The sequence below is a fragment of the Dreissena polymorpha genome, chromosome 5, assembly GCF_020536995.1.
Source record: "Dreissena polymorpha isolate Duluth1 chromosome 5, UMN_Dpol_1.0, whole genome shotgun sequence".
Lineage (NCBI taxonomy): Eukaryota > Metazoa > Mollusca > Bivalvia > Myida > Dreissenidae > Dreissena > Dreissena polymorpha.
This window is the reverse complement of record NC_068359.1, coordinates 102635046-102662829: the sequence shown is the minus strand read 5'-3', so window position 1 is coordinate 102662829 and position 27784 is coordinate 102635046. Positions and strand designations below refer to the sequence as shown.

Below are 27784 nucleotides of genomic sequence, written 5' to 3'. Positions count from 1 at the left end.
CACCTGTTTTGCATTGTCAGTTCATTACATAACTTACGTGTAACAACCGAGGGCCTGTAAGCCTCTTTACGAACACGAGATACGAGATCATTGCTTCGTTACACTTCCTTCTACCCACAAACAAATGTCACACTCGTCGCAGCTGTAACCAAATGCAGCCCGCTGTTTATCTGTCAATCACGCGACACTGCGATTGCCTATTGGCCAATCAGAATCGCTCGTTTGTTGCTGCTCGCTGTATCGACCACCAATATTGGCCTTAAGGCGCGTGCGAAGATTCGAAAAGGCGGAGCTAGTGGCACGCGACAAGTATAGTCTATTGTCACGCCTTTTTAGATAGAGTGTAATAATCTTTATATATTTAATCTTCAATCTTTTTCTTCACAACATCCGAGTGATAGTACAGTGTTATACAAAGAGACGGGCAGGTTATGACAATAACGATAACTTGCAATAAAAGTCGAGATATTTTGTGTTTGATGATATTCAGTGGTTTACTTTATTTATTTCGTACCAATCTGTAATGGCGATTTAATAGACTTGAAATTACAGATTTAAATGATTGCGTATTGAAATCACTTACGACGTGCGAATTACAGCTATATTCCAAAGAACAAGACGGACATACATGAGCTTTGGTGAGTTTTTTTTATATAATCTAAGATTAGATAAAATCAAATAAATAATTGTGCAAGTATTTAGTACATATGTTCTATAGATATATGTTATTATTTCTATAGTTAAATATAATCAAGAAAATAGTATAACTGTAGAACAATAACGATCGTTTGGAAAAGTATTTGTCAATATAATAAATATAGATACGAACACTTTGTATGAAACACAGTATTTGTATATTTTATTATCATTTATTAACGCAAATAATTTACGTATAGATTTCATTAGTCTGATTTTACTAAGCTAAGGCTCTTTAAAAAAAAATCCGTTGGAATAATATTTTCTTTACCAGTTTGCACAAGTTTCATATCTAAAAAGCTATTTAGAAATTCAGTATCAATTGTTAAAAATGAAGTAATACATATTTTTAAAATATTGATACTAATTACTATAGAATAAAAAATAGGTCTATCATTTGATATGCTCTGAAAACAAATGTATCAATATATTGCTCACAATCAAGTAACTGTTATGTATAATTATTAAATAATTGCAGATAAGCTTACTGTGTAAAGGTCTATATAACGATACTTAGTTATATTTTATAGAAAGCAGTGCTAGTGTAATGTGCGCATTGAAAATCATATTTGCAGATATCTGCTTATACAATGAAACTAACATAATAATTATACCTGCGTACATGTATTAAGGCAACGCCACTGCAATCGATATATGTGAAAAATATAACTGACTGAATATTTTATTATAGTTTCAAGACCTTATTGGTTAGGATTTGTTGCAAATGTATCGCACTTTAAAAGCATTATTTATAAGATGTCTACAACCGCGTTAGTGCATGAATTGGAAGTAATCAGCTGCATAGCAAGCTCGCATCAAATATGTAGCGATATATATTTCCATTTGTTTGAACATTCAGGCGCTTAAATGCACATGCATGTTGTATTTAGTAAATGAATAATTTATCTCCTTGTGGGGAATCAGTGCGCAAGATAATGTATGTATTTTTTCACTTCCAGATTTTTGCTCAGTTTTTCCTTTATTACTAAAATTAGAAATACTAAGATATACAGATCTAGTGAATATTATTTTAATATCTGGAAAGGCAATTGTAACGCGATTTATTCTCCTGAAACATGTGACACAGATCTATTGTATTTATTCGTTGATCGCTGCATATGTCTTTAACCCATTTATGCCTAGCGTCTAGAAAAAAGCCATTGAAAAACAGCGTTGACCCAGATGAGACGCCGCATGATGCTGGCGTCTCATTAGGGTCTGCGCTGTTTGCTTAAAGGAATTTCTGTAAGAAATATTCTAAATATAGAAATAAATATACTAGACATCGCTGATTTTGGAAATAAATTGATCTTATTTATAAGTCCAATAGGCTTAAATGGGTTAATAAAAATCAACATTGTTCAACTAATGCTCTGCGCTTATTTGCTGTGCCTTTTTTGACTCTGTTGAGCGCCAACCATTTTACGACTCCACAATATTATGCTCGCAGGAAATAAGAAACCATATACACATAAGGAAGTTAACTTAATAGGAGTTAAAACAATCGACACCACACACTTCTTAGCGGTCAACTTAAGACTGGTCATATAGAATTAATCGAATTTTATTTAAAACAATGTGTAACTATTGAGGGTAATCAATCAAAAATACTACCTATGTGAAATACAAATGCAGATGCAAAGCAAATTTCGATGATATTTGAAATTCAGAAAATACACAAAAATATATGTATTTTTTTCTGACGGCAAGTATTTGTGTATATTTATATTTTAGGATGTGTATTTATAAATGTAAACGTTTGAAACATGTCACATATGTTATAAAAATATGCTCCGACATTATGTTATTTGAGATTTTTACATGACTACCTACAACAAATACAATTTATAGATAAAAATGCATGTTCTCAATGACCGAACAAACCGAAACGTCACACAAAAGAACCTAGTTACGTACCGTTCCATATGAGTCGGGACATGTGAAAATGGGCCTTATTCCATAGGCGGCAAGCGTAACTTCATATACAGCCTGCTTAATCGCACAGGGGCTTCCCTGTCCGCTATAGAGGCACACAATGTTTCACGATCTTCGGTGAGTGGAGCTCCTGACCCGACTGCGTCATTTGAAGCCTATTCTTGAGCTACGCTGGTCGCATATGGCATAAGAACCGTTTGCATGACGTGGGTCGTATAGAATACGTAGTCTGTTTCCGACATAGTTGTTACTCTGACCTCTATTCAATTGGTCCAACAAATAATTAGAAACATTCGACTTCTTCTTAAAATAGTATGACACTTGAAACGACGTTTCTATTTTTTGAATCTTTGGTAAATAAACACCGGAAATGGAAAACTGGCATCACTCAAGACATTTCTACATAATATGTTTTTTTTTCTCATACTAAAGCAAGAAATGCTAACTGTTTTAGGACCAGATAACTTTAATTGTTATTACTCAAATTTTGAGCAGTAGAGAAAGCCAAGCCCAAATAAAACAATACAGCAAAGTGTGCATACTAAATACTTTAAATTATTAAATCATTTAAACATGTTTGTGGTCATTCCACATGTTGGTAAAAATAAAAGTAAAAAAGATTAAAGAATGCCGCGTTTAAACTACGATTTCATATATGAATGCATTATAAACGAATTAAATAAAAAAGTATGCTCCCGGTTCATTATATATTTGTCTAGCAGTACATGTATGGGCGTTACGCATATAGTGTCCGCATGGTAATCAAGAGTTCTTGGTTTCGATTCAAAATCTAATTCTGGAGTACTGGCTCTACCCACGAAACGGACTCTATGCAAATAAGGGTGTTTTTTGGTTATGATATTATCGTTCATTTTATGATAACAAAAACAAAGTTCGTTATACATTGTGACAATTTGTTTATTAATATACTTATGACAACCTTTTTCTCAGAAAATTGATCAAACCCTCATAGATATATCAGATGATAAACCGTGTCGCTATCCAAATGGACTTCAGAATGAAAGGGTACTAATTGTGCTTACCAACTGGGGTTACATATCTTATGGTATAATGCGACCTATGTAGATAAAGCTAAGACAAGGAAGATAAAATAACATACGTATCTACAAAATTATTACTCATCAATTAAAATAGAAATCAGATGCAATTTAATTAAGACGCAATTTCTCTATCATATCGAGCACACGTTATCACGGTTGCGTAACAATGTGTATATCGGTAAATATTCATTACCTACATTCGGATATTCTTATGACTACATAACCAAGCAAACTTTCATTAGGATTATGCCACCCCCTGCCCCACCTTCCGGAACAACAACCCCACCAACATCAAACAAACTCAACAACACAGTGACATACCTCACCTGGGTATTTTTTCAAAGTTATTTCCACCTATCCGAAAAGCCATGAATAAATTAATTATCGGCTTTTAATATAATCTGACACGTTTCAGTATGTCTGTCTGCATGGTGCTTCGTATTTCAAAGTTGTTTTCGTTTTGCAGGTACGTCATATACCACAACACGATACATGAGAACTATTGCGTAACGTTCGAAGCTAGAGGGGAGCATTCTCAATAAGATGGTGAACATTGAGACACCGGTAGTGCCAGAATCTCCCGCCATTTTAAGAGAAATCCTCCAGAATAAAGTCCCAATTTCCCATGAATTCCTGCTTACGAAGTCCAAAATGCAAGCGACGCCCGCAGACCTAATCACTGAGCGTGAAAACTCTTCGCCCAAACACGTGACCAGATCTGATCAAGATTCCGAAATCGGAAGTGACGCAGAATCGAGTTTTCTTGACCAAAGTCGAGTCGATGAGACTGAAGTGGATGAAGCCAAGTCAGATATGGATGACAACCAGTCCAATGCTGTGACTTCCGGTGAAGAAAATCGAGATCTGAGGCGGGCGCGCGCGGACAAGATAGAATCCGGGCACCCGCATCACTACGGGGACATGGAAGCCATGTACGGCTTAAACGAGGTGCGTCGTCAGAAGCGGAAACAGAGTCTACCGCAGCAGTACGAACAAGACGCGAAATTTCGTCGTCTGGACGGACATCCGCTCGAGGACGATCTCTGGGCGTTAAGACAGCAGATGAGCGTTGTCCAGAATTATTTCCGTCACTTTGACGAGGGAATCCCGAAACCCATGAATGGTTACGCTGGAATGGAAAATATCCATCACCTTCACCAAGCGTACTTCGCGAACTTACAAGCGGCGAGACATGCAGAGGTGTTGCAGAAGGAACAGCAACAGAACGCACAGGCAAAAGCTGTGCTCGGAGCGTTCGAGAAACGCGTTGCTATTGAACGCGATCATTATAACATCGCCGAACATGTGCGAGAAACGGTCAACTGCAAAAAAGGGCCTCTCAAAAGGCGTGTCTGAACTGAATGAAAGAGAGCTCAATGAGCTCGTTTCGTGTTTAAAATCAAAAATAGAAGAAGCTGTTAGTGCTACCGTAGACTCTGAGCTTTCAAAATTCTTCGATAAGCGTAATAAACAAAAGGAAACAGGGAGTGGCAACTTCCACAGTAAAGAACCACTGAGAAATGGCGAATTAAAACCTGAACTGGAGAAAGAAAAGAAGACGACGGATCATTCGTTGAACCATATTTTGCAACTGCCAGACAGTAAAGTAAATATCAACAACAACAGTCTGTTTAGGCTCCCAGAACGTCATAGTGCTTTTGAGCCTCCAAAGCTCTCCGGAAATGGTATTCAGGACATACAAAGACTGCCATTTCCCCACCATCCTCCACTTGGCTATCCACCCATTTCCTTCTACCTCCCGACATCGCTTCATCCGCCATCCATATATTCGTGCCCGATCATTCCTCCGGAACAGACCGAAGCTCTGTCATTGGTCGTGAATACGCCGAAGAAGAAGCGAACGAAGGTGACGGACACTCGGCTTTCTCCGAGAGCTGCGCGCGCCCTTCTACAAGAGAATGGCTCGCTCAGTGCCGTTTATGACCACGAGCGAGTGTTAAGCGCCAGCTACGGGCACATCAATCCACCATGCCTACCAACCAGTGTTGCAATACCAAACCCTAGTCTCCAGCAATCTGATTTGCTCAACTTTTACAAAGAACAACGGATGTGTGGTTCGCCGGGTAACCTTGACCGCGCCACTCCATGCTCATCGCCGTCAGATGGCGGATACAGCTTCATGAACTTCAATGATTCGGATAGCTTCGACTCTCACGGCAAGCAAACAATATCCTTTTTTGCATATTTTTGCAAGTGCCTGCGTTAGCAAATACTGTTATATCTAATTAAATACGTTTAGATTTTAAAGGAGCATAGATATAGTATAAAATTGCCTATGATGACGACACATACATTGCAAAATACAAAACACATTGTCACGTGTTACACACATAGTTATCTAGTCGGAATAATATGCTGACGGAATCGTAGGAAACAATTGAGCATTTTAGAAATAAATGTACTTAAGAGTACTACAGTAATATACTAAAGGATGTACTATAGAAACTGTAGATTGTAGGCTGAAGTCACATTTGAGTGATTTTCCGAGTGAGATTCTACTTTTTTTATACATGTATGATAAGTTAAACGTTCATTCAATCATTTACAAACATCTTTTTAAATGATGATCGGTAAGTATTAAGTTATTGGGGTTTCACATCGAAAAACTTGCACCAAAAGAATAGAATCGCCCTTATTATACGTCATATAATAAGACTAAAGCTATTAACCATATCTGAATGATGCCTTTTCTAGTTATGACTGGGTAAACAAACATTTAGAAAACCAAACATGTCGCTTCTTTTCCATCAAAGCTTCAACTCTGTCTTCCTATTTACCAACGCGAATCACCAGTATCCGTTTCCATTTGCTACATGGCCACATGTCAATATCTTTTCTTTTCTTTCATCAGTTAGCATTCTTAACGCGCCTCCCCGGGGAGCGGTCCCATAATGGTCTCATATATGATCTCTTATATCAATTTCTCTTACAACTTGTTCCTATAAACCGCTATTATCGCGTCTCTGTTTTGTAAGAAATGAAGTCTTTCTCTACAAGATATATTATTCCCACGAGTTGGCGAGATATGAATGCAAATTGCTTCTTTACACTCACCAGAAGACGGCGACACGGCTTATTTTGATATTTGAGTCGCGTTCTGATGAAACTGGGCATAATGCACGTGGGTAAAGTGTCGTCCCAGATTAGCCTGTGTAGTCCGCAAAGGCTAATCAGGGACGACATTTTCCGCCTAAATTGGATTTTTGCTAAGAAGAGACTTCATTTAAACGAAAAATGTCATAATAGCGGAAAGTGTCGTCCCTGATTAGCCTGTGCGGACTGCACAGGCTAATCTGGGACGACACTTTACGCACATGCATTATGCCCAGTTTTCTCAGAACACGACTCATTTGATCACGTGTCTTGTACAATCCGCCTGTACTTTCCGTTTGTCTCACATATTGATATCTAAGGTAATTTCTGTGTTCCTAGAATGGCGATTCTTATGAGTTTACCTGTTTGTATTTCGCATTGAAATGGACGGATTTGACACACGACTTTCTGTAGATCGATTTTTAATTAAGAACAACCATGCAAGTCATAATAATTTTATTACTAATATAAGATGATTTGCGAAAAAAAAACTAATAAATCTATAGCTTGAAGTTTATACAATTTAATTCCAGAATATAAGCATGTGGTACATTTAGTACGATATTTTAAGTTGCCAAGAAACAAATCTCTCGTTTTCCTGAAATGTAGTGTTCATTTGGTAACATTATTACAATAACATTATATCATTTAACGCTTACTGATTCAGAGTTAATATCGATTTTGAATTAACTGTAATTTATAATGTAGTGGTTAAAGTGCGATCACTTCAAGTTTTTTATCGATGTATCTTTACAAATTACGATGAACGTCGCTTGCATTACATCGAGTCACGCTTAACTCATCGCTATAAGAGTGTAACATATGTTTGCCATCGATTGAAACCGATTTGTAAAGCTGGAAGTCGCATTCGCGAAGAGACTGTCGCAGTTTTCTCGCGTCTGAAACACAATCTCAAAAGTGATCATTAGACTTAAGTTTCATCGGTGGCCGTGTAAACACTTGTAACTCTTGTACACGCGAGAATGGGCTATTAAGAGAATCGCTTAATGGCCGATATTAAATGAACGATAACACTTGAGATGTTCCGAACGAGAACTAATCACGTGACTATCAAGATGGCGGTGAGGGCTTAAAAGATGGAATCGATGGGTTTTAATATTTGTTCTTAAAAATATGATCTTTTAAAGACTATCTTTAGCGCTTTACCTCCAACAATTGTCACAGTTCGAACATTTTTTGTTCGTGGGTTTAGTAAATATTTGCTATTTGCCTAATCAATGAGAGTATTCTGGACAAATTTTACATGTTCTTTTGAATGAGTGACAATACAATCTTTTTGATAACATTTACAATAGAGAAAGTGATTAGTTTGCTGGAAATACGATTCCATTTAAGCATCAAGTCACAAACTGGCATAAATCAATGTTCATACCGTGTTCGTGGTCCCACGAAACCTCTTCTTTATTGGCCGAGACAATACAAAGACTCAATATATTACCATCTGAAATGATCCCTTAAATTACGCAAATTAAACTCTTTATCGAGGAGAAACGGTTAAAATGGGGATAACAAAATGAGCAACTTTCCGTCACGAAAACATCTGCTATCGACAATGGCACTCTCTTAAACCGCTATTTAAAACGTTTCACGTATCGTCATCGGACATGGCAAGTCAATCAATTGACGAAATGCTTTTGTTGTTCTTAATACGCATGTATAGCTCTTTTGATGATTTGATAATGGGCGGAATCAATTGGAAAATGATACTTTAAGTAGAAAGTATGGTGGTTAGATAAAAAAGGGACTATTAGAAGAATTCGTACCGATCAATGGAACCCGGCGTCTTTCTCAATGGAAGGCTTTAAGTTGGCAATACTTGGTTAACAACGGGCGCATTCCATTAAAGATTATTAACCGGTTTGCTAAGGATAATTGAAATCGTTTAACGGAGAAACGACGAAAATTGAAAATGGGGTTTAATGTGAGTGTAAAATATCATCCAAGATTAGCCTGTGCTGTCTGAACAGGCTAATCAGGGACGACACTTTCCACTTGTATGGCATTTTGCGTTTACAGAAGGTCTCTTCGTAGCGAAAATACTATTTAGGCGGAAATTGTCGTCCCTTATTAGCCTGTGCGAACTGCACAGGCTAATCTGGGACGACACTGTACGCACACGCATTACGCCCTCCTTTCACAAAGCACGGCTCATGGAAATTGCTTAGTGTGGTGAGAAGCTACGTACGTTGTCTGCTAGAAAGCCGCGAAAGGTTTCGTTGTCAAAGGGTAGCTTCTGAACAGACTGCGCCAGCCCTCATACAGCACAAGACCCACTTTCGCATGACGCGGTTGATATTTTCAGAGCTGATTAAGGGTGTATTGCGAATTATTGTTCACGGCATTTTTTTTTTTTGTCACAAACTTAACTTGTCTCGTTTTTTTGTGGTTTTGTCTCACTGTCTGGCAATGAGTTCCTCGCCATAAATAAACTACCACGTGTTATATAAAAGGTTTCTTCCCTCATAAGTCTTTGTGCATCTTAGGTTTAACTTTTTGTATCTTTGAATTTGGTACACTTATTAATTATTTATTTAACAGCACGCTCAATACGACATAAAAATTCATGTGTTGAAATCATGTTATTAATATATACATGTACCGGCACTTGCTTCTGTAGAATAATTTTATGACGCCCTTACAAAATAATGTATACGTAATATGTAGTAATAAATATGTGTATACCTGTGAAATCAATAAAATGTTTGTATACAGAACCTCTGTATATTAAAGGGTCTCCTAAACCTAAATTAGTCTGCAATTTTCTCGTTAGAAGTATGAAAATATGAATGGCCACAAATCAATTCTTGCCTACTGTACGATTTCATCATATCGTGAAGAATGCATCTACCACACTGTGCACTTCGGACTCTTTATCCGCCTCAATAAGCATTAGGCTTTCCACGTAATCGAGCTAAAATCAATTGATAACAACGAATTCTCACAAATGATAGGTCCTCTCCCAGTCCCCCACGTAAAAACAGCAGCACACAAACAGCAGCAACAACAACAACAATCAAGAACAAAACACACTTGAAACAAATAACAACTTAATGACGTAAAAACACCAAGGCACCTCTTCTTGATATCTACGTCACCAACGCACTCTGTGTTCACTACCCTCCTTAACGCACGGTTCACACCGACACTCTGACGCCGATGCATCTCCGGAAGGCGAAGCTCATGTTCTTCTACGTCCGCTATCCAAGCTCCGCCATCCTGAAAGTCTACTTCCCGGATGTGCAGTTCAATAAGAACAACACGGCGCAGCTCGTCAAGTGGTTTAGCAACTTCCGGTAAGTGAATGATCCATTAGTGTTTTGTTCGAATTAATTCTTTTATGGCATCTTTTTTCTCAAAATTTGATTGAATTGAAAGAAAAAAGAATATCGTTTGGCTATCATTGCGTGTTGTGTTCATTTTGCTTGGCTTTGTTTGGAAAATATCTTGTTTTGAATTAGGAATTTCTCATCAAAATACATACAAAATTGAGAAAGAAATAATGGGAATAAGTTTATTAGTATCAAAAATAATTTGAAGTTGATTGAAAACTATAACGTGTATGTCTATGCAAACTTGCGATTCTAAAGTCCGTCGATTTGTGTATATATTTGGGAATTCCAGGCAATTACGTGTATGGTGGTCTTTAACATTTAACTGTATGCCACTAACTTGCATAAACAACGTTATTTAGCCATAATTAACGTAAGTGGCCAATGAAGAAAACCTGTTCCCCTTAACCAATGATGTATTGAAAGCCAATTAACGTTTTCTAGAATTACGGTGTTAGATGACTTGCGTTCAAGAGAACGCTCGCCGTTTATGAATTGACCTTCATCCTGATTGTACCAAGTGAACCTTGGCGTTTGATATGTATCCGTGTCTTTTATATACAAACCATATTAACATAATAACTATTTATCCTCGTTAATTTGTTCACCCAATGTAGCGGCATCGAATATTGCACGCATTCCGCTTCTTTGACATGCGATTAGGGTTTCGAAGTCGTCTTTGACGCACGAAGTAAAACGATGTCAAATTAAAATTGACCGTAAATCAGATAGTCCCGTTTTCCAGCTGTTAGTAAAATCATTTGCAATCTGTCACTTCTAATGCGAAAATGGTCACTCATTTTTCCACAAAAAGGATATGCTACTTTAACACGGTAATGGGTGCCGAGCATCAGTAATATTGGGCTTCCCTGTCATACCGATCCACATTTAAACGACTATAGCTGCAGATTAAGGTGGATTTATGTCGCGTTAACATGACAACTCGTTGACCCCCTCCAAGGTTAACATAAGTACATTTTTGGATAGCATGTACAAACTATCGCATTTTAAGAAAACGATATGATGCGCATATAAGAAAATATTTTAAAGAATGAAAACATTTACGATATGCGATAACGTATGCGATATTTGAAACAAATCTCATTGCAAAACAAATTGGCAGAGAATTATGAATTATAAGCTATCATCAACCTATCATTAACCCATTTATGCCTAGCGTCTAGAAAAAGGCCTTGGCAAACAACGTAGACCCAGATGAGACGCCGCATGATGCGGCGTCTCATCAGGATCTGCGCTGTTTGCTAAAAATAATTTCTGTTAAAAATATTCTAAATATAGAAATAAATATACTGGCCATCCCTAATTTTGGAAATAAATTGATCCAATTTAGAAGGATGGGATAGTCCACTAGGCATAAATGGGTTAATTAAGTGCACACCACGGATACAAGCGGCGTATGAGTGTGACAATTCAAAATCAGACAATTCAAACAATAAAAAATAAAATCAGTACGCGATTGGCATCAAATCATCCGTTGTTTTCTGTAATGGATATTAAAAGTACAATTTACTTGACGGCCGGCAAAGAGAAAGCTTTTCTCCGCGATAATGGAAAGTAACACCCTAAATCTTGTTATCCATGAACGGCCGTCATAAGATTGTCATATTTTGCCCCTAAGTGCATGTGACTGGCCAGACATTTCGTTTCTTTGTTTTCTAAAACGGTGCGTAGAAAGAAGTTACATCGCGATAAGAATGACACGGCGTTATGAAGTCGCTCCATTTCGTCGCAGTATTGCTCTTTAAATATCATAATTTATATTGACTTAGGCGGGAAACGTGTAACATTTACACTAACGACGGAAGTCTTTGTCAACTTGGCTACCCTTTGCTTGATGCCTCGATGATGAACACTGCGTGAAACGAATATTTCTGTTCAACATTGTCTGTACAACATACAATAGTTTCACACTTGCACCCTAATCGCGTCATTTTGCGACGAACGAGATTCGCCAACTGGTTTCCGCACTATACACCTGGGGAGTGGCACTGTACTTCCGGTTTTATGTGTCATATATTTTTCGAACACAAAATCAACAACCTATAGTGTTGTTGCTTATCTATATTCAGATTATGTGCTTGATTTCGTGTCCCGCTGGGTTTATGTTTCCTTTAAATCGATCTGATGAAAGTAAATTTGTATGACATTTTGAAAACATTCTGTCATTTTGTGTATATTTGACCTTAAGTGAGTTAAAGAAATTAATGTTGTATGCCCCCGAAGGAGGGCATAGAGTCATTGCCCTGTCCGTCCGTCCGTCTGTCTGTCTTTCCGTCAAACTTTGCGTTTAGGTTACGAAACATTCTCATAACTTCTATGTCGCTTCAGATGTAAATTTCATATATGGTATGAATGTGTATATGGACAAGGCCTTTCCATACGCACACAAATTTTGACCTTGACCTTGAACTTAGGGTCCGCGTTTAGGTTTCGATAAATGTGTTTAGGTTTCGAAATATGCTCATAATTTCTATCAAAGCGTTTATCGGGGGCAAATGTCATCCTATTGAGACAGCTCTTGTTTTCCTTAGAATTTAAAGGTTGATCGTAATGACATAATTTAAGCAATGTTCGATCAACCATTTCCCATCATCAGAACTTAATTTAAGGCACCTATTTTAGTATCGATTAACTGTTAAGCGAAATTCATTAATCAGCTTCTCTTGTTAAAATACCATTTACTACCCAGCAATGGGATTCTTGTACGGATATTGATGAAAACGAAATGAGACCGAAATTAAGTCTTCGTCGCCCAAACGTTTACTTAATGAATTATCCACCACACGCTTGACGATGATCACGTGACGACATCAAATCTTTAAGCGTCTAATGAGCCTTCTATATACACAGATTCGTCAATATCTTTAATAATCTTGAACCGAGAGCAAATAGGCTGCGATTTGTTCTGGGAATTCTTTGTTAGTAATTACCAGGGCAGCTTGTTTCAGGTAAACAAACCGTGTGTGTTTATCGTGAAACAACTTGGGGACATTAATAAGAAATGATTTAAATAAACACGCCGGAAATACGATATTAGCTGGAAAGACTTGATCGTCGTTGACAGGATTGGAGACGAACTCACGCGGTGTTTTTGTTGTTGTAACACGGAGGTACAGCTAAGAATAGCTGACAAATATCCTCGAAAACCTGACCAGTTGCATTATATTCCTTTGTTATTGTCTGTTTTTGCCACTTTCTCAAACATAGGTTAAAGCCACTGTTTAATATTTGAGTCAGTTAGATTTGGATTCAGTTCACGCAATTTATAGTTTTAAATGATTATGTCAAGTTTAAAATAGTACGTTAGATCATGTTTAACTTCAACATTTAACTCATTTCCAAATCTATAAGACAGAAAAGCGAATATGTTAGAAATTAACAAACAAATGAACAGTTAAAAAGTAAACTACGAAAATCACACATCTGTCATTACTAGCCGACAACAGCAAAAACACGTGTTATATCCTGTTTATAAACGGAATGACTAACAAAACACGTGACGAATGCGAACAGAGAAAGATGTCGCAAAGTTGTTAATGCTTGGTGACATAAACAGTATATTATTTATTATATTTTTGCTCTCACGCTCTTTAGTTTTCTATGGATGACAGAAATGTGAATGAACGCTCTCTACGAAAATCAAATTTGGTCTTTTCTCTTCTCGACTTGCCATTTCGGCGACATTTAAATCTTATTGAAAGCTTTTTTTCCCTAAATGTTAAGAAATATTCTCAAAACAAACGAACAGCAAAGCATTTACCAGAGCATTGTGGCAGTTTTTTGTTCCAACAGGCCGGGATTTTAAAGATAACATAACGGAACAATATGGCGAATAACTTTAAGTCTTTATAACGCTCAAAATCAACGAAAATTTCGTTAAGTATTTCGTAAAATAAAGTTAACACCTTAACAATCAGTGTTCCTTATAGCAATAGCCAAAATTTCAACGTTAGATGTGGTATGATTACATAGATTTGTGTAGATACAAAATGCTCGATTTTATTTATTTGTGGCCACAATTAATTCCCGCGAATATATCTATTCATACGACACACGAACACCAATTAGTGTAAATGTGTCGTATGAATAGATATGCAAAACAATAATAAAAACGAGCATTTTGTATCTACAAACATCTATTTTACCAGACCACATCTTACGTTGAAATTTCGACAATTGCCATAAGGAACACTGATTTTTAATTGGTTAAGTTTATTTTTCGAACAATTGTACGAAATTTTCGTTGATTTTGAATAGTAATCTTACATTTGTTTTCAACGAGCGAGTATTTTTTTGAATAATGGTCTGTTTCGACGAAAGTTCTTGGCGTCACCATGTACAAGCGAAATTCCGAAATCATGATCATCGTCGTCGTCGTCATCATCATCAGCATCATCATCATCATCATCATCATCATCATCATCATCATCATCATCATCATCATCCACCATAATGTTTTCAAATTCTCGTTTCAGGGAATTCTACTACATCCAGATGGAGAAGTACGCTCGTCAGGCAATTGCAGAGGGCTGCAAGCGTTCGGAGGATCTCGTAGTCACGACGGATTCCGAACTTTACCGAGTGCTTAACTTGCACTACAATAGGAACAATCAGATTGAGGTAGCGTTGATGTTACATTGAACACTTTGTGAAAACATATGTTGTCCTATCCATTCATATTAATGTTTCCTCTATTAACACCACTATCATCACCGCCACCAACAACCCAACCACTAAACAACAATAACAGCAACAACATCAACAGCAACAAAACAACCACCACATAGACAACAACTACCATCACAACCACCACCACAATCAAACTACCTTTCAACGAAAAATTACATAAAAGCGAAAAGTGTCGATCCATATAAGCCTAAGCGGATCGCACAAGAATTGAGCCCAGTGTTCCAAGAACGAAACTTGTATGATTCCAAGTATCAACAATAGCCCGTAACTTGGCTGGTTGGCTGCTGTCGCTATCGATGTTAGTCAGTCATTGTGACCAGTATAAAAAGATTTCCCAGAATCAACAAATTATGGAAATTACACCTGATACTGTTTTGACAAGTATTACAGGCGCGTGAATAATTTATGTTACTGATGAGCGCTATCAAACTCCTGCATTCATTTAACCTTTTCAACGGGTCTGATAACTGGGCTTTTAGTTTCTTTTCAAGTCTTGTCAAGAGTAATATCAAGATACTTGACGCTGGTTCGATTAAAAAGTATGACCTATCTGTACAACACTTTGGATTTAAATCCAAATGAGATTATTAACCGATTTATGCCTAGCGTCTAGAAAAAAGTCTTTGGCAAACAGCGTAGACCCAGATGCGGCGTCTCATCAGGGTCTGCGCTGTTTGCTTAAAGTCTCTATAACTATCAAATTCAACGAAAATTTCGTTAAGTATTTCGTAAAATAAAATTAACACCTTAACAATCAGTGTTCCTTATAGCAATAGCCAACATTTCAACGCCAGATGTGGTATGATTACATAGATTTTTGTAGATACAAAATGCTCGTATTTAATTATTTGTGGCCACAATTAATTCCCGCGAAAATATCATACGACACACGAACACCATTTTAGTGTTCATGTGTCGTATGAATAGATATGCAAAACAATAATAAAAACGAGCATTTTGTATCTACAAACATCTATCTTACCAGACCACATCTGACGTTGAAATTTCGGCAATTGCCATAAGGAACACTGATTTTTAATTGGTTAAGTTTATTTTACGAACAATTGTGCGAAATTTTCGTTGATTTTGAATAGTAATATTACTTTAAAGGAATTTCTGTACGAAATATATATAGAAATTTATACACTAGACATCCCTAATTTTGGAAATAAATTGATCCAATTTAGAAGAATGGGAGATTCCACTAGGCATAAATGGGTTACTTTATTTAGTGATGTATCCGTTCGTTGAACATCGGATAGAGTGCGAAAAACACACAATATTTGATTTGTATGCATTAAGATGTGCTTGTTTGACTGCTTTGATTTGACTGATTTATTCGATTGAGTGTCTTAGATTGGAAAAGCTCAACTCCCGTTGAGGAATAATGGCAACTAAAACTTGAAAAAAAATAAGATCTGGTAATCATCTTTCTGTCGTTCAAAACAACAACAAAAATCGACTCCATAACTTTAACACGCACTTTTTAAAACACATAAAACCCTAGCGACTAAAATGCCATTGTTCACCTTGAGTTATTAGTTCTAGCGTTACGAAAATATCTTGTGAATATTTCATAACGCGTTTTTTTCTTGAAAATAAATACTTGACTGCGGGCACAAATCGGTATACAATAGAATCTTAACTTTGCAAGGCTTTCAAAGTGCTTTAACTAGATTTCCCTCGCGTATAATATTTTCCGCGCAACTATAACACTAATTAAGAAGAGAACACTTAGAGTACCCTATTAAAAATACATGGGCATCGTATACGTTTCTTTCGTAGAGAATATGGCAATTACGACTTGTCTTTTTAAAATATGATTGCTATTTGTCATAAAGTAATACAAGCTCGTCATCAGGCGGACGAAGAAATTACAGAATTGAGGATGAATTATTAATGGGGCGCCCCTCAATCTGCGATCGACGAGAAAAACACATCAGTATCTCGTCACAAGCAAAAGGTTACATTGCACTAATGTTTCGACAGATTATTGCAAATACTGAGTGCAGTATAGATCGAACGATAAAGCTACTGTGTTTTGCTACTTCCGATTGAAGTATACTTTGAATAGACGTCCGGTTCAAGTATACTTTGAAGTGCAACAACAAAGGTGTATAATATGTAAAATGCAAAAAGACCGTCGATTTGTTTTTACAAGAATATAGTTTCTTATGATAATGTAGTTTCTAAAAAAATTGTTAAATGAAAATCATTTTCAATTTAAAAACAATGTAACATAAAGCTTTTTACAAGAAACAAGAAGACACACACGCCAAAAATAAGTAATTATAATCTGTCGGCACTCGAACCGAAAGTAAAAGATCACCCGAAGCGGTATGGACGAGAATTGTTGGAGACAAATATGCCCAGAAATAAGACGCAATTAACTAATGCACATTTACTTTTCGAATATTAATATCACTTTAAAGTCGCCGGGGAATTTAATTTCAATTCGTCAGAGCGGCAAGCATGGTTATTAAGAATAGCTTAGATACGAGGCCTCTGGCTCCGCAATTGGTGGAAATTTATTTTCTTCTGCTCGCCTGATTCCCATTGGTACCGATATGGGGACGTTATGGCATTTAAATTACAAGGAAAGACTCCTAGGACATCACGGCGTCTTTTATATCAAGATGGATTGCTTGTTTTTGAGGCGGGGAGTCGCTTTCAAGACATTAGTGTATTGATTTTGGATGCGACTGTAATGAGCGCTGTCTTGAAGCGTTATGACAGTAGTGACGGTGTCTACTCTGGAAGCAAGAGGACAGTAGTGACGGGTTTTAGTCGAGCAGGACGCCACGTATTGCGATTGTGTTTAGAAAATTCCGTTTTGTGCGATAGATGTATGACCTGACTATTATCATTTGGCACACTTTTGTAATTATGTTGAAATTAGTAATTAAATGTACACGTGAAATACAATGTATATTACTTGTTGAATGCATACTAGTTACTAGTATACTAATAGATTTAGTATCTTGTTGCGAGTTTCGTTCTACTTTGAAGCACATTTGATACACTTGTCTACGGGTTTTATACGTTGTCCGCATAGATTCTGTAAGGGTCCTTACGAGCATTCTTGATTAAACGTGTGTACGCAATGCAAATACCAAAACGGAATTTCACGATACCATCTTTCACTTAGTATAATACATTGTATCAAGTAGATACAAATACATTGTATCATTCAAATGTCAATTTTCTGGTTAAGCCATACGTATTCGATATTACGTTAAGCGTTCGTGAGCGGGTAGGGTCTCGGGTGCCGGACCGAAAAACAATGACAGACATTCAGGAAAATCGAGTTATCAAATGTATACGGTATGCCTGAAACTCCACATGCGCCAACAACTACAAAACATAAGTTCGCAATTATTGTAATACTCCAGCAGTTTTCTCTAAAGAATGTCTATCCTGATTTTTGTATGCAGTTACCTATATATTACATGGATTTAATAGATGGTCGAAAATGGAACAACTGCGCCTGTTGCGATCTTTAACAGAGGAGTTTCCGTTCACTGCTCTCGCTATTGAAAATTACAGAAATTAAACTTTTAAAAGTTCTATGAGAAATGTGTTTTGTAAGTAACGAACACTTTATAGATTTAAACATAATAAATGTGTATGTTTGTTTTTGTCTCAAAAGGTATCTTTCTAGCTTTGTAGACTTTTAAACGTGCGCAATCATCGTAGATCTAAAATTGTCTCTGATAGTATGGTTTGAAAACGCCCATACGTATAATAATTTCTTAATTGGTATTTCTAATGTTTAAACAAAAAAGTGTTATATGGGATATTGCAGATGCATTTGTTTTTTATACCCCCACAAACGAAGATTAGGGGGGTATATTGGAGTGAGCTTGTCAGTCGGTCTGTCGGCCCTTATTAAAGGGGCCTTTTCACAGATTTTTGCATGTTTTGAAGTTTGTCATTTAATGCTTTATATTGATAAATGTAAACATTGGATCTTAAAAGCTCCAGTAAAAAATCAAGAATAAAATTAAAAAAAGGAAAAATAAGTAGCCCGCAGCAGGGCTCGAACCAGTGATCCCCGGAGTCCTGGAGTAAAAACGCATTAGCCCGCTCGGCCATCCTGCCAAGCATACCTACATTACGTATTTTATACCTTATATAAGCAATCTTCGTAGTTTCACAAAATTAAACGACAACAACAGAACTCTCCAAATTATTCAATCGTTTCGCGTTGCAACGCTTTATAATTTTGAGGTTTATAAATCGTCAAAAGATGCATATAAAGATATAATGGCTATATTAGACCATGGTGAATGTTCAGTAATACTGTTTCCTCACAAATATCATAACTTAAACGAAAAATTGCGAATCTGAAACTACTTTTTTTTTCAATTTTGTCAATTTACCAAAACGTGAAAAGATCCCTTTAAGTGTCCGCTCTCTAATTCAAGTTATTTTCATCCGATCTTCACCACACTTGGTCAGATGTTGTATCTAGATGATGTCTAGGTCAAGTTCGAATATGGGTCATGCCGGGTCAAAAACTAGGTCACGGTGTCACTTAGTGCGTTTTAAACATTGAGCATGGTGTCCGCTCTCTAATTAAAGTTGTTCACATCCGATCTTCACCAAACTTATTAGAAGTTTTATCTAGATGATCTTAAGGCCAAGTTTGAACATGGGCCATGCCAGATCAAAAACTAGTTCACGGGGTCACTTAGTATGTTTTACACATTCGGCATTTTGTCCGCTCTCTAATTCAAGTAGTTTTCATCCGATCTTCACCACACTTAGTCAGAAGTTGTATCTATATGATGTGTAGGTCAAGTTCGAACATGGGCCATGCCGGGTCAAAAACTAGGTCACGGGGTCACTTAGTGCGTTTTAAAAATTGAGCATGATGTCCGCTGTTTTTTGTGAAGACAACATGCAATTGTCAATGCGGCATGTGGGGGTATTCTTCACTTCTTTGACAAAGCTCTATTTTTATAAGAACCGACTTCTCAGATGAGGACACAAGTTATATATTTTTAATTTACCACCCATTGCCATATAAAAAGAAAAAATGGGTAAAATGGTTTGTTACTGTATGCGTAGTTTTATTGTTAAACCTAGTGGACACTACCTGCTAAGAACAATACACTTCCTTGAGGTCTCAATATTGCGCGATCGGGATCTTTCTCGCTCTTGTTTGACAGTTAATCTCTCAATCATATCATTTTCAACTTACTAATAATTAGCCTGCTCCTGCACTTCCGTTAATGGAAGCCCTTCAGTGTGTTTGCGAACAAACACGTCAATATCTTTATTTATGAGATCGCGGGACAACGACCTATCGCCGCCATGGGAACGAATTTGAATTTCGTAATTAATGTCACAGCCAAACCGTAATGTTCAGAGCGTATCTGGCGGCCATGTGTCCTGGAGTATTTTTTAAGTTTACGGCTAATCTAGCCTCCACTTCCAGGCGTTAATCTTTCTACGCCTGCGTTATCAATCCATGCTTATCTTTATTCTTTGGCAAAGAATCGCAATGCTTTCAACGGGCATTCCCATAGGAAATCAAGGAGCTTTTCGAAACCACGCGAAATCTCGTCTGCTTCGGGACTCAAAGATTCAAGATGTATTTTTATGGGCTCCGACGGCGGGAATTGAAGACAGCCAGTTGGTATCTGGCCAAATATGAGCCATATAGGCCTTTATCTGTGATATCTATTGGCTGCCTGTTGGGTAAATGCAATTAAATTTACGGAGAGTCCACTGGAAAATGTCAAGTTTGGGAGGAATCGATCTCGGTCACTCAGAGAATTGCACCGCGGCTGTTAAGGAAAAAATCCCATTCCATCCCATATGTTTAAAATTAAAATCTTTTAAAGTATTTGGTTGAAGCGCCGTTTTCTTTATTTTGGTATTAAGTCATGAAGAAAATGGACAAAGTCAAAGAAGATTAAAAACAATATGGTGTTAAAAAAGACGCCGACGGCGATGATGATTTCATATAATTGCTTTCTCTGGTATTTGAATCTCGTACTTGAATATTTTCAGGTTCCGGAAAACTACCGGCTTACAGTGCAGTCAACTTTGCGCGAGTTCTACCAGGCGCTTGTGGCGAACAAGGACCAGGAACCCTCCTGGAAAAAGCCCATCTATAAGGTGATCGCTCGAATGGATGACGCACTTCCGGAGTTCTTCAAAGCGTCCAACTGGATGGATCAACTCGGAGACGCTTGAATAATTTATTGGTCGGAAATGACGCTTGAATATGTGTCGGAAATGACGTTCAAGTATCTGTCGGACATGACACGCGTTAATAAAACTGTTGAATGGTTTTGAATTAAGTGACGCTGTTTTAAAATCATTCGTCTGATAGGTCAGACAACTGAAATTGAGGGCACGCATTGTATGCACAGAACGGGTGACGCGAACTGCTGATATTGCTAAAGCGTTTTAATTGCCAGCAATTACGTTGACGTTCTATTACGTAAACAAGTTTTATTCGCCATTTTGAACGTACAATTCTTGTTAAACTGTACATTTGGACAAAGGAAAGGATCGGTTATGAAAAATAGACACTGTCGCAAAACTCTATGGTGGTGAAAAACATGCTATTGTTTTCTTTGTCGAGAACAAACCGAGAGACGGTAATTATGTCAGTAAATATACTGTGTATGTAATATGTTTTGATCTGACATTTAGAAATCTGAACGGTTATATAAACAAGCGCGGTGTGCGCTGATAGAAATGTTGTTTGTTCATGGGACAGACGTGGACGATTTTTTGAAATGGCGCGATTTTATACGTTTGTAGAATTTATTTTATACAAAGATTTAAAATGAGCGTTGTTCCACAAATATGACATTTTAGTGAATCGTTCCAAGAACATAGTGCATATTGTTATACAATTGCGTTGGTCAAGTTATATTTATATCAAAACATGTTAGTTACTGCTTAATCCCGGACTGCTGTTTATTATTAATTGATGAATTAGTTGACGACGAATTGTGGTTTGAACTTTCATATTCGTACTCATCTCGAAGCATTAAATCAAAGGCATTGTGCAATTATATTTTGATTATTTTGATTGTATTATTACATATACAATGGTATTGCTTCGTATTTAAGCGCAGTCACCATGTTTTAGTTTTACTGGATTTTGCTGTGTATTTTTTAATTTGTTTCTGTTTTATTGGGCATCATGTTATGTATGGTATATGTAGTGGAGTTGCGTATGTACGACGTTGAACAACTTTGATATTTTTTTAATTAACTCTTTCAGTGCTGGAACCGAATTTTGAAGGCCTTTGCAAACAGTTTGGATCCAGATGAGACGCCACAGAACGTGGCGTCTCATCAGGATCCAAACTGTTTCCTTTTCTTATAGTATTCTTTGAAAAAAATCGAAGAAAAAGCTAATTTTAAAAATTCAGCAGACGACATTTTAGCAGACGACAAATTTCCCAGCATGCAAAGAGTTAAAATACTGAAAATTAGCCGGTCTTTCGAAAAATGTGCATGTGCGTAAAGTACCTGTCAGGTTGCCTTGTGTAATTCGCACAGACTTATCAAGGACGAAACTTTCCGCTTTGATGGAGTTGTTCGTCTTTTCAAAACGGAAATCAAGTCTTTGCGGAAAGAATCGTCTCTGATTAGCTTAAGCGAAATGCGCATGCGTTAAGCCCGTTTTCAAAAAGAGCGGCTGAACAAAATTTTAATGTCTGTTTGATTAAATATAAAATAATATTCGAGTTTGTAAGCAATGTGTGATTCGTGAGTAAGTTTACTGTATCATTGAAAAAAATATTTATGGGGTAACAATGGTTAACGTTTTGTGACATGCACATAGGTTTTACAAATGGCAATTCATTTTGCACGTAATCATTGCAATCTGAATTATTGTGTCGAACCTCTTGGATTTAATGGTTTACAACTTTCCCTACGTGGGTAGTAAATTCTAGTCTATGCGCTTGATATTCACGTTTTTACGTTTTATGCAATTATTACAGTTATAAAGGTTGCTTCATTGTGAAGTGGTCACTAATATTTTACTTTTACATTCGCAGTTGTTTTGTGTTCCCGTTAGTCCATTTCTCTATTGCATATGTGTATTTTTTTATCTTGTTCAATTAGCCCATTTATGCATAGCGTCTAGAAAAAAGGCATTGGCAAACAGCGTAGACCCAGATGAGACGCCGCATGGTGCGGCGTCTCATCAGGGTCTGCGCTGTTTGCTGAAAGGAATTTCTGTAAGAAATATTCTAAATATAGCGAAAAATACACTAGACATCCCTAATTTTGGAAATAAATTGATCCAATTTAGAAGGACGGGAGAGTCCACGAGGCATAAATGGGTTAAATTTGCATCCCATATCAAAACATATTTAAGTACATGCTCAGAGCAGTTATTGATTTATCGCATGAAGATTTAAGTACCATTTTGAGACATCATTTAACGAAACAAAAAGGTCCTTTTTCTAGCTTTACATTCCTGGTACATTCCATACATTTTTAACCCATTTATGGCGAGTGGACTCTCCCATCCTTCTAAATTGAACAATTTATTTCCAAAATTAGGGTTGTCTAGTATATATTTCTATATTTAAAATAGTTCTTACCGAAATTCATTTAAGCAAACAGCGCAGAACCTGATGAGACGCCGCATCATGCGGCGTCTCATCTGGGTCTACGCTGTTTGCCAATGCCTTTTTTATAGACGCTAGGCATAAATGGGTTAAACTAGGCTCTTCATGTAATAAATTTGACCATTATAGTATGAATGTTGAACTTCACCTGAAAGAAATTAAATAATCTTAGTATTTTCGGTGCAGTTCGCAATTAAGTTTTGTGTTACAGTCCCGATTAACGAATTGTAATAATATGTTTTGAGCTCGTTTTTTGTTCTTGTTTATCCTACTGAGTTAGTTAATTGTTATCCTGTATTGTTCCATTTGTTTGGCATTTTGTTAGACTTTTAGAGAAATGCACTTATGTTCTCTTGTTAAAGGCACAAGAAAAAACGCATTATTTTTTTTATTTCACAGGTGAGGTTATAATATGTTAAACAATATTTTAAAACCCGTATAACGAACCTGAGATTGTGTCTGAGTAAACAATTCAGGCATAATCTATATGAAATACAAATAAGGATAGCTTAAAACACCGATTGTTAAGAAAACAAGACTCAATGTGAAATATGTGAGACTTTATATGAATAAGTTTTGCCTTGAAATTGTTTGTGATTATTTTATAAATGGTGGTTTGTTTCATTTCCGACACTGTTTTAGTGTGTTTAAAAAACGGGACTTTTTACTTGAATATGTACGTAACTAGTTCTTTTATTATATACTCATAATATTTTATTTAAATACATAGCCTAATTCTTTTTAGAAATACAAGCTTTTGGATACGAATGATGTATTTCACAGCGTGAACTCCGTTTTAGTATTATAGACTGAAAAAGAGATTGCCAAGCAATATGGTCACCTACCGGTGAAACTCCACCATTGTCAGTAATTTTTATTTTTTATTTGTTGCCATAGCAACCAGAATTTTTGACGTAGGAACAAAATGAAATGACGTGCATAATCTCCATATTGCCATCTATCCATGTTTCAAGTTTCATGAAAAAATATGAAGAACTTTTAAAGTTATCGCAGGATCCAGAAAAGTGTGACGGACTGACAGACAGACTGACAGACAATCAGACTGACATACTGACATACAGACGGAGTGCAAACCATAAGTCCCCTCCGGTTTCATCGGTAGGGGACAAAAAGCAACGTAATTGTATGTGCTATATAAATATAACATGACATTGGTTTTCGCTGGCTCGTATCGCATGATTTGTACGTTAAAGGGACTTGTTCACACTTGGGCAACATGCCATTTTTTCATCGATCCAAAAATGTATGCATCATATTCAGTTAACCAATTGCACTACTGACTAAATAAAAAAGAAAGAAAGCGTTTGTAACGCTTTGCGTCGATAATTCGACAAAACGTGTATTACCGAAACAACCACCCAAATGCAAAAGTTAGCGTGGAGTAATGGTACCGCAGTACATTTGAATCGTGAGATAAGGAGTTCTGATCTGGTAATCAGTATTTGAAATGAAATAATAACTGTATTGCAATAATATTATATATAGGTATGTTATAATAAAAGATATACGTAACGTTCCGATTGATATGGGGAAAAACGGTTCTTAATGTAGAAACGCACAATTCACAACTATTTCATACGAGCGATGTATCAATATGCTTTAGTTGTTAATAAACTATGCTCAAGTTGTTTTTAAAGTTAAACAGTTCCAAATAAATTGTACATGGCTGTGGTGTTCCGATGAGTTGTATGGCAAATATAGAGTTTGTTACATCGAATGTCATTTCCAAATCGGGCTTGTAGAAAAACATCACTCAATAAACTCGTGCGATGTAACTAATCGATCACCATATACATTTAATATTTCCATAATATTTCATACACAATACATGTACACAAAAAGAGTTTTAATCGTTTTATTTACCAAGCAGGATAATTACTATATCGTTAAATCATTTAATTTTCCCAATGGCACTTTTATTATTTATTTTACTATTCTCTGCAAATGGCAAAAAATATCAAAACTAGTATAATCAAATGCTATATTTGCACTTTATCTCTAGTATTCTTCAATACGTTTTTTATTAATATGCTCTTGTGTGTTGGTAGACTCCCACATTATATAACCATAGTTGTAAATATCTTTATTTATTTCACCTTGTCACTGTATTCGTTTTCTACATTTTTTCATTGTTATATCGTTAATGACTAGTATATAATGTTTGTCATTCTTATAAATCAAATAAACATTAATCCTAGTCCGTTGTTTCTTCTTTGTTATCATTATAATGCTATGTAAGAACCACCGGTACATATTCGGTGTAAACATCTATATAATTATTTAAAAATTCATACAGCGATAAAGTGAACATCATTTCAGTTCCGTCACGAGCTGAGAAAATATTTCTGCAATTATATTGCAGATTGCATTGTACAGTTTATCAAACTTGTTATTCGATATTTGTAGTGATAATATTTTTATCTGGTTTAAAGGGGCCTTTTCACAGATTTTGGCATGTTTTAAAGTTTGTCATTTAATGCTTTATTTATTGATAAATGTAAACGCTGTATCTAAAAAGCTCCGGTAAAACATCAAGAATACAATTTTAAAAAAGAGAAAAAAAGTAACCCTCAACAGGGCTCAAACCACTGACCCATTGGAGTAAAAGTTAGACCACTCGGCCATCCTTATTCATACAATGACGAAAGAAATTTTATACTTTATATAAGCAATCTTCGTAATTTCATAAAATATAACGACAGCAACCGAAATCTCCGAAATTATCCAATCGTGTCGCGCTGCAACGGTTTATAATTTTCAGGTTTTTAAATCGTCAAAAGATGCATATAATGGCTATTATAGAGCATGGTAAATGTTTAGTATTACTGTTTCCTCACAAATATCATAACTAAAACGAAAATTCGCTAATCTGAAACAATTTTTTTTTGTCAAATAACACAAACGTGAAAAGGCCCCTTAAACGCAGTCATAAGATTGTGGTATTGCGTATGGGCGGCAAAATGTGGCTTCCGGTCGATAACTTTAGTTAACGATGCCCAAAAGAAAATTAGCAAGCTTCCCTGGTGACCGAGATTATATTTGAAACATATTTGGATTAAAGTCGCTGTTGCAAAATTTATAGTTCCGTTCGATTACTTTTTTGATGCAGATATTGCACTAAAAGTGTGTGTATACGTAGCTCGAATGAATGCCTAGAATGGTATCCATTCGGGGCCAGTCGGGTAAATGTCAAGTCAAATGTTTCGTAAACGGAAAGCCACACAACAGGTCTTTTCAGTAAGTCACTTCGGTTTGCATTGACTATGTATCTAGCAAGCTTCAGGGAGACCAGTTTTGTGATTGATGTCGTGAAGTGTCGGGTCAAGGTCATGGGCATTGCTTGCCAGAGCAAACAGCTAAATAGCTTGAAGTTGAATTCACATTATGCACTGACATAGTTTGTGAAGACACTTGTATAAAGACATTGCTTGCATTTGGGGGCCAGTCGGGTCAAGGTCATTATTATGAAAAATTGAATTAAAAACAACATCAAACAGGTGGTATCCGGTCAATAGCTTTCATCTGAAATGACCAATATCGATTAAGCTTGCGATACACTAAAGTCATTTTTGTGAGGGCAGCTTGCATTAATACTGAGCTTGGAATTGCATTTTTGGGCATATCGGGTAAAGGTCGAAGTCACTGATAATAATAAAAAAGGCTTACTTTCAAATGTACGTAGGTCAGTTACACACATATCTAGCTTAGGGTGAAGGTACTGATTTTTTGTGTGAAGAGGTTTGCGCATAAGAATATCCAGCATTATACTTCATTTGGGCCAAGCCGAATAAATATCAATGCCACTGCTGATTTATATAGAAAAAAAATCTGCTCATTAGGTTTGGATGGAGATATTGTTCAGTAATTGTGTCCGAATGTATGTAGCTTTGATGTTTACATTGCTTGATATGCCATCTGAGACAATTTGGGTCAAGAACAATGTCAATGTTTCTCAAAATAAAAAATCTCAATAGCTTGACTGTTTACGTGGGTAATGTTAAGACATGTATTGGTACCTGCCATACCGACCATGCTTGAGATAACTTTTAGCAACAGTTAGATCATGGTCAGGGAAACAGTTAGGTCAATGTCAAGTAAACAGTTAGATCAAGGTCAGGTCAACAGATAGATAAAGGTCAGGCTCATGCGTTTATTTTATATATTCTTCTCTATCTTAAATTTTGTATTTTATTTATTTATCTTTCAAAAGCTGGCATGATGGAATCAAAAGGTTTGATTCAGTGCGTTTATTGCAAGAATGTGAGTTTGGAAACTATTTTAG

General features: G+C 36.4%; 1 protein-coding gene across 1 annotated transcript; it reads left to right on the top strand.

The window, feature by feature from the left end:
- The first annotated feature begins 396 nt into the window (after positions 1 to 396).
- LOC127881829 (homeobox protein prospero-like) lies at positions 397 to 25699 on the top strand. Its single transcript, XM_052429968.1, is given in 6 exon segments — positions 397 to 638; positions 4159 to 5033; positions 5035 to 5881; positions 9967 to 10120; positions 14653 to 14797; positions 20888 to 25699. Coding segments are annotated over 5 exon segments (2130 nt in total). The 5' UTR covers positions 397 to 638; positions 4159 to 4235; the 3' UTR covers positions 21074 to 25699.
- Positions 25700 to 27784: the final 2085 nt, after the last annotated feature.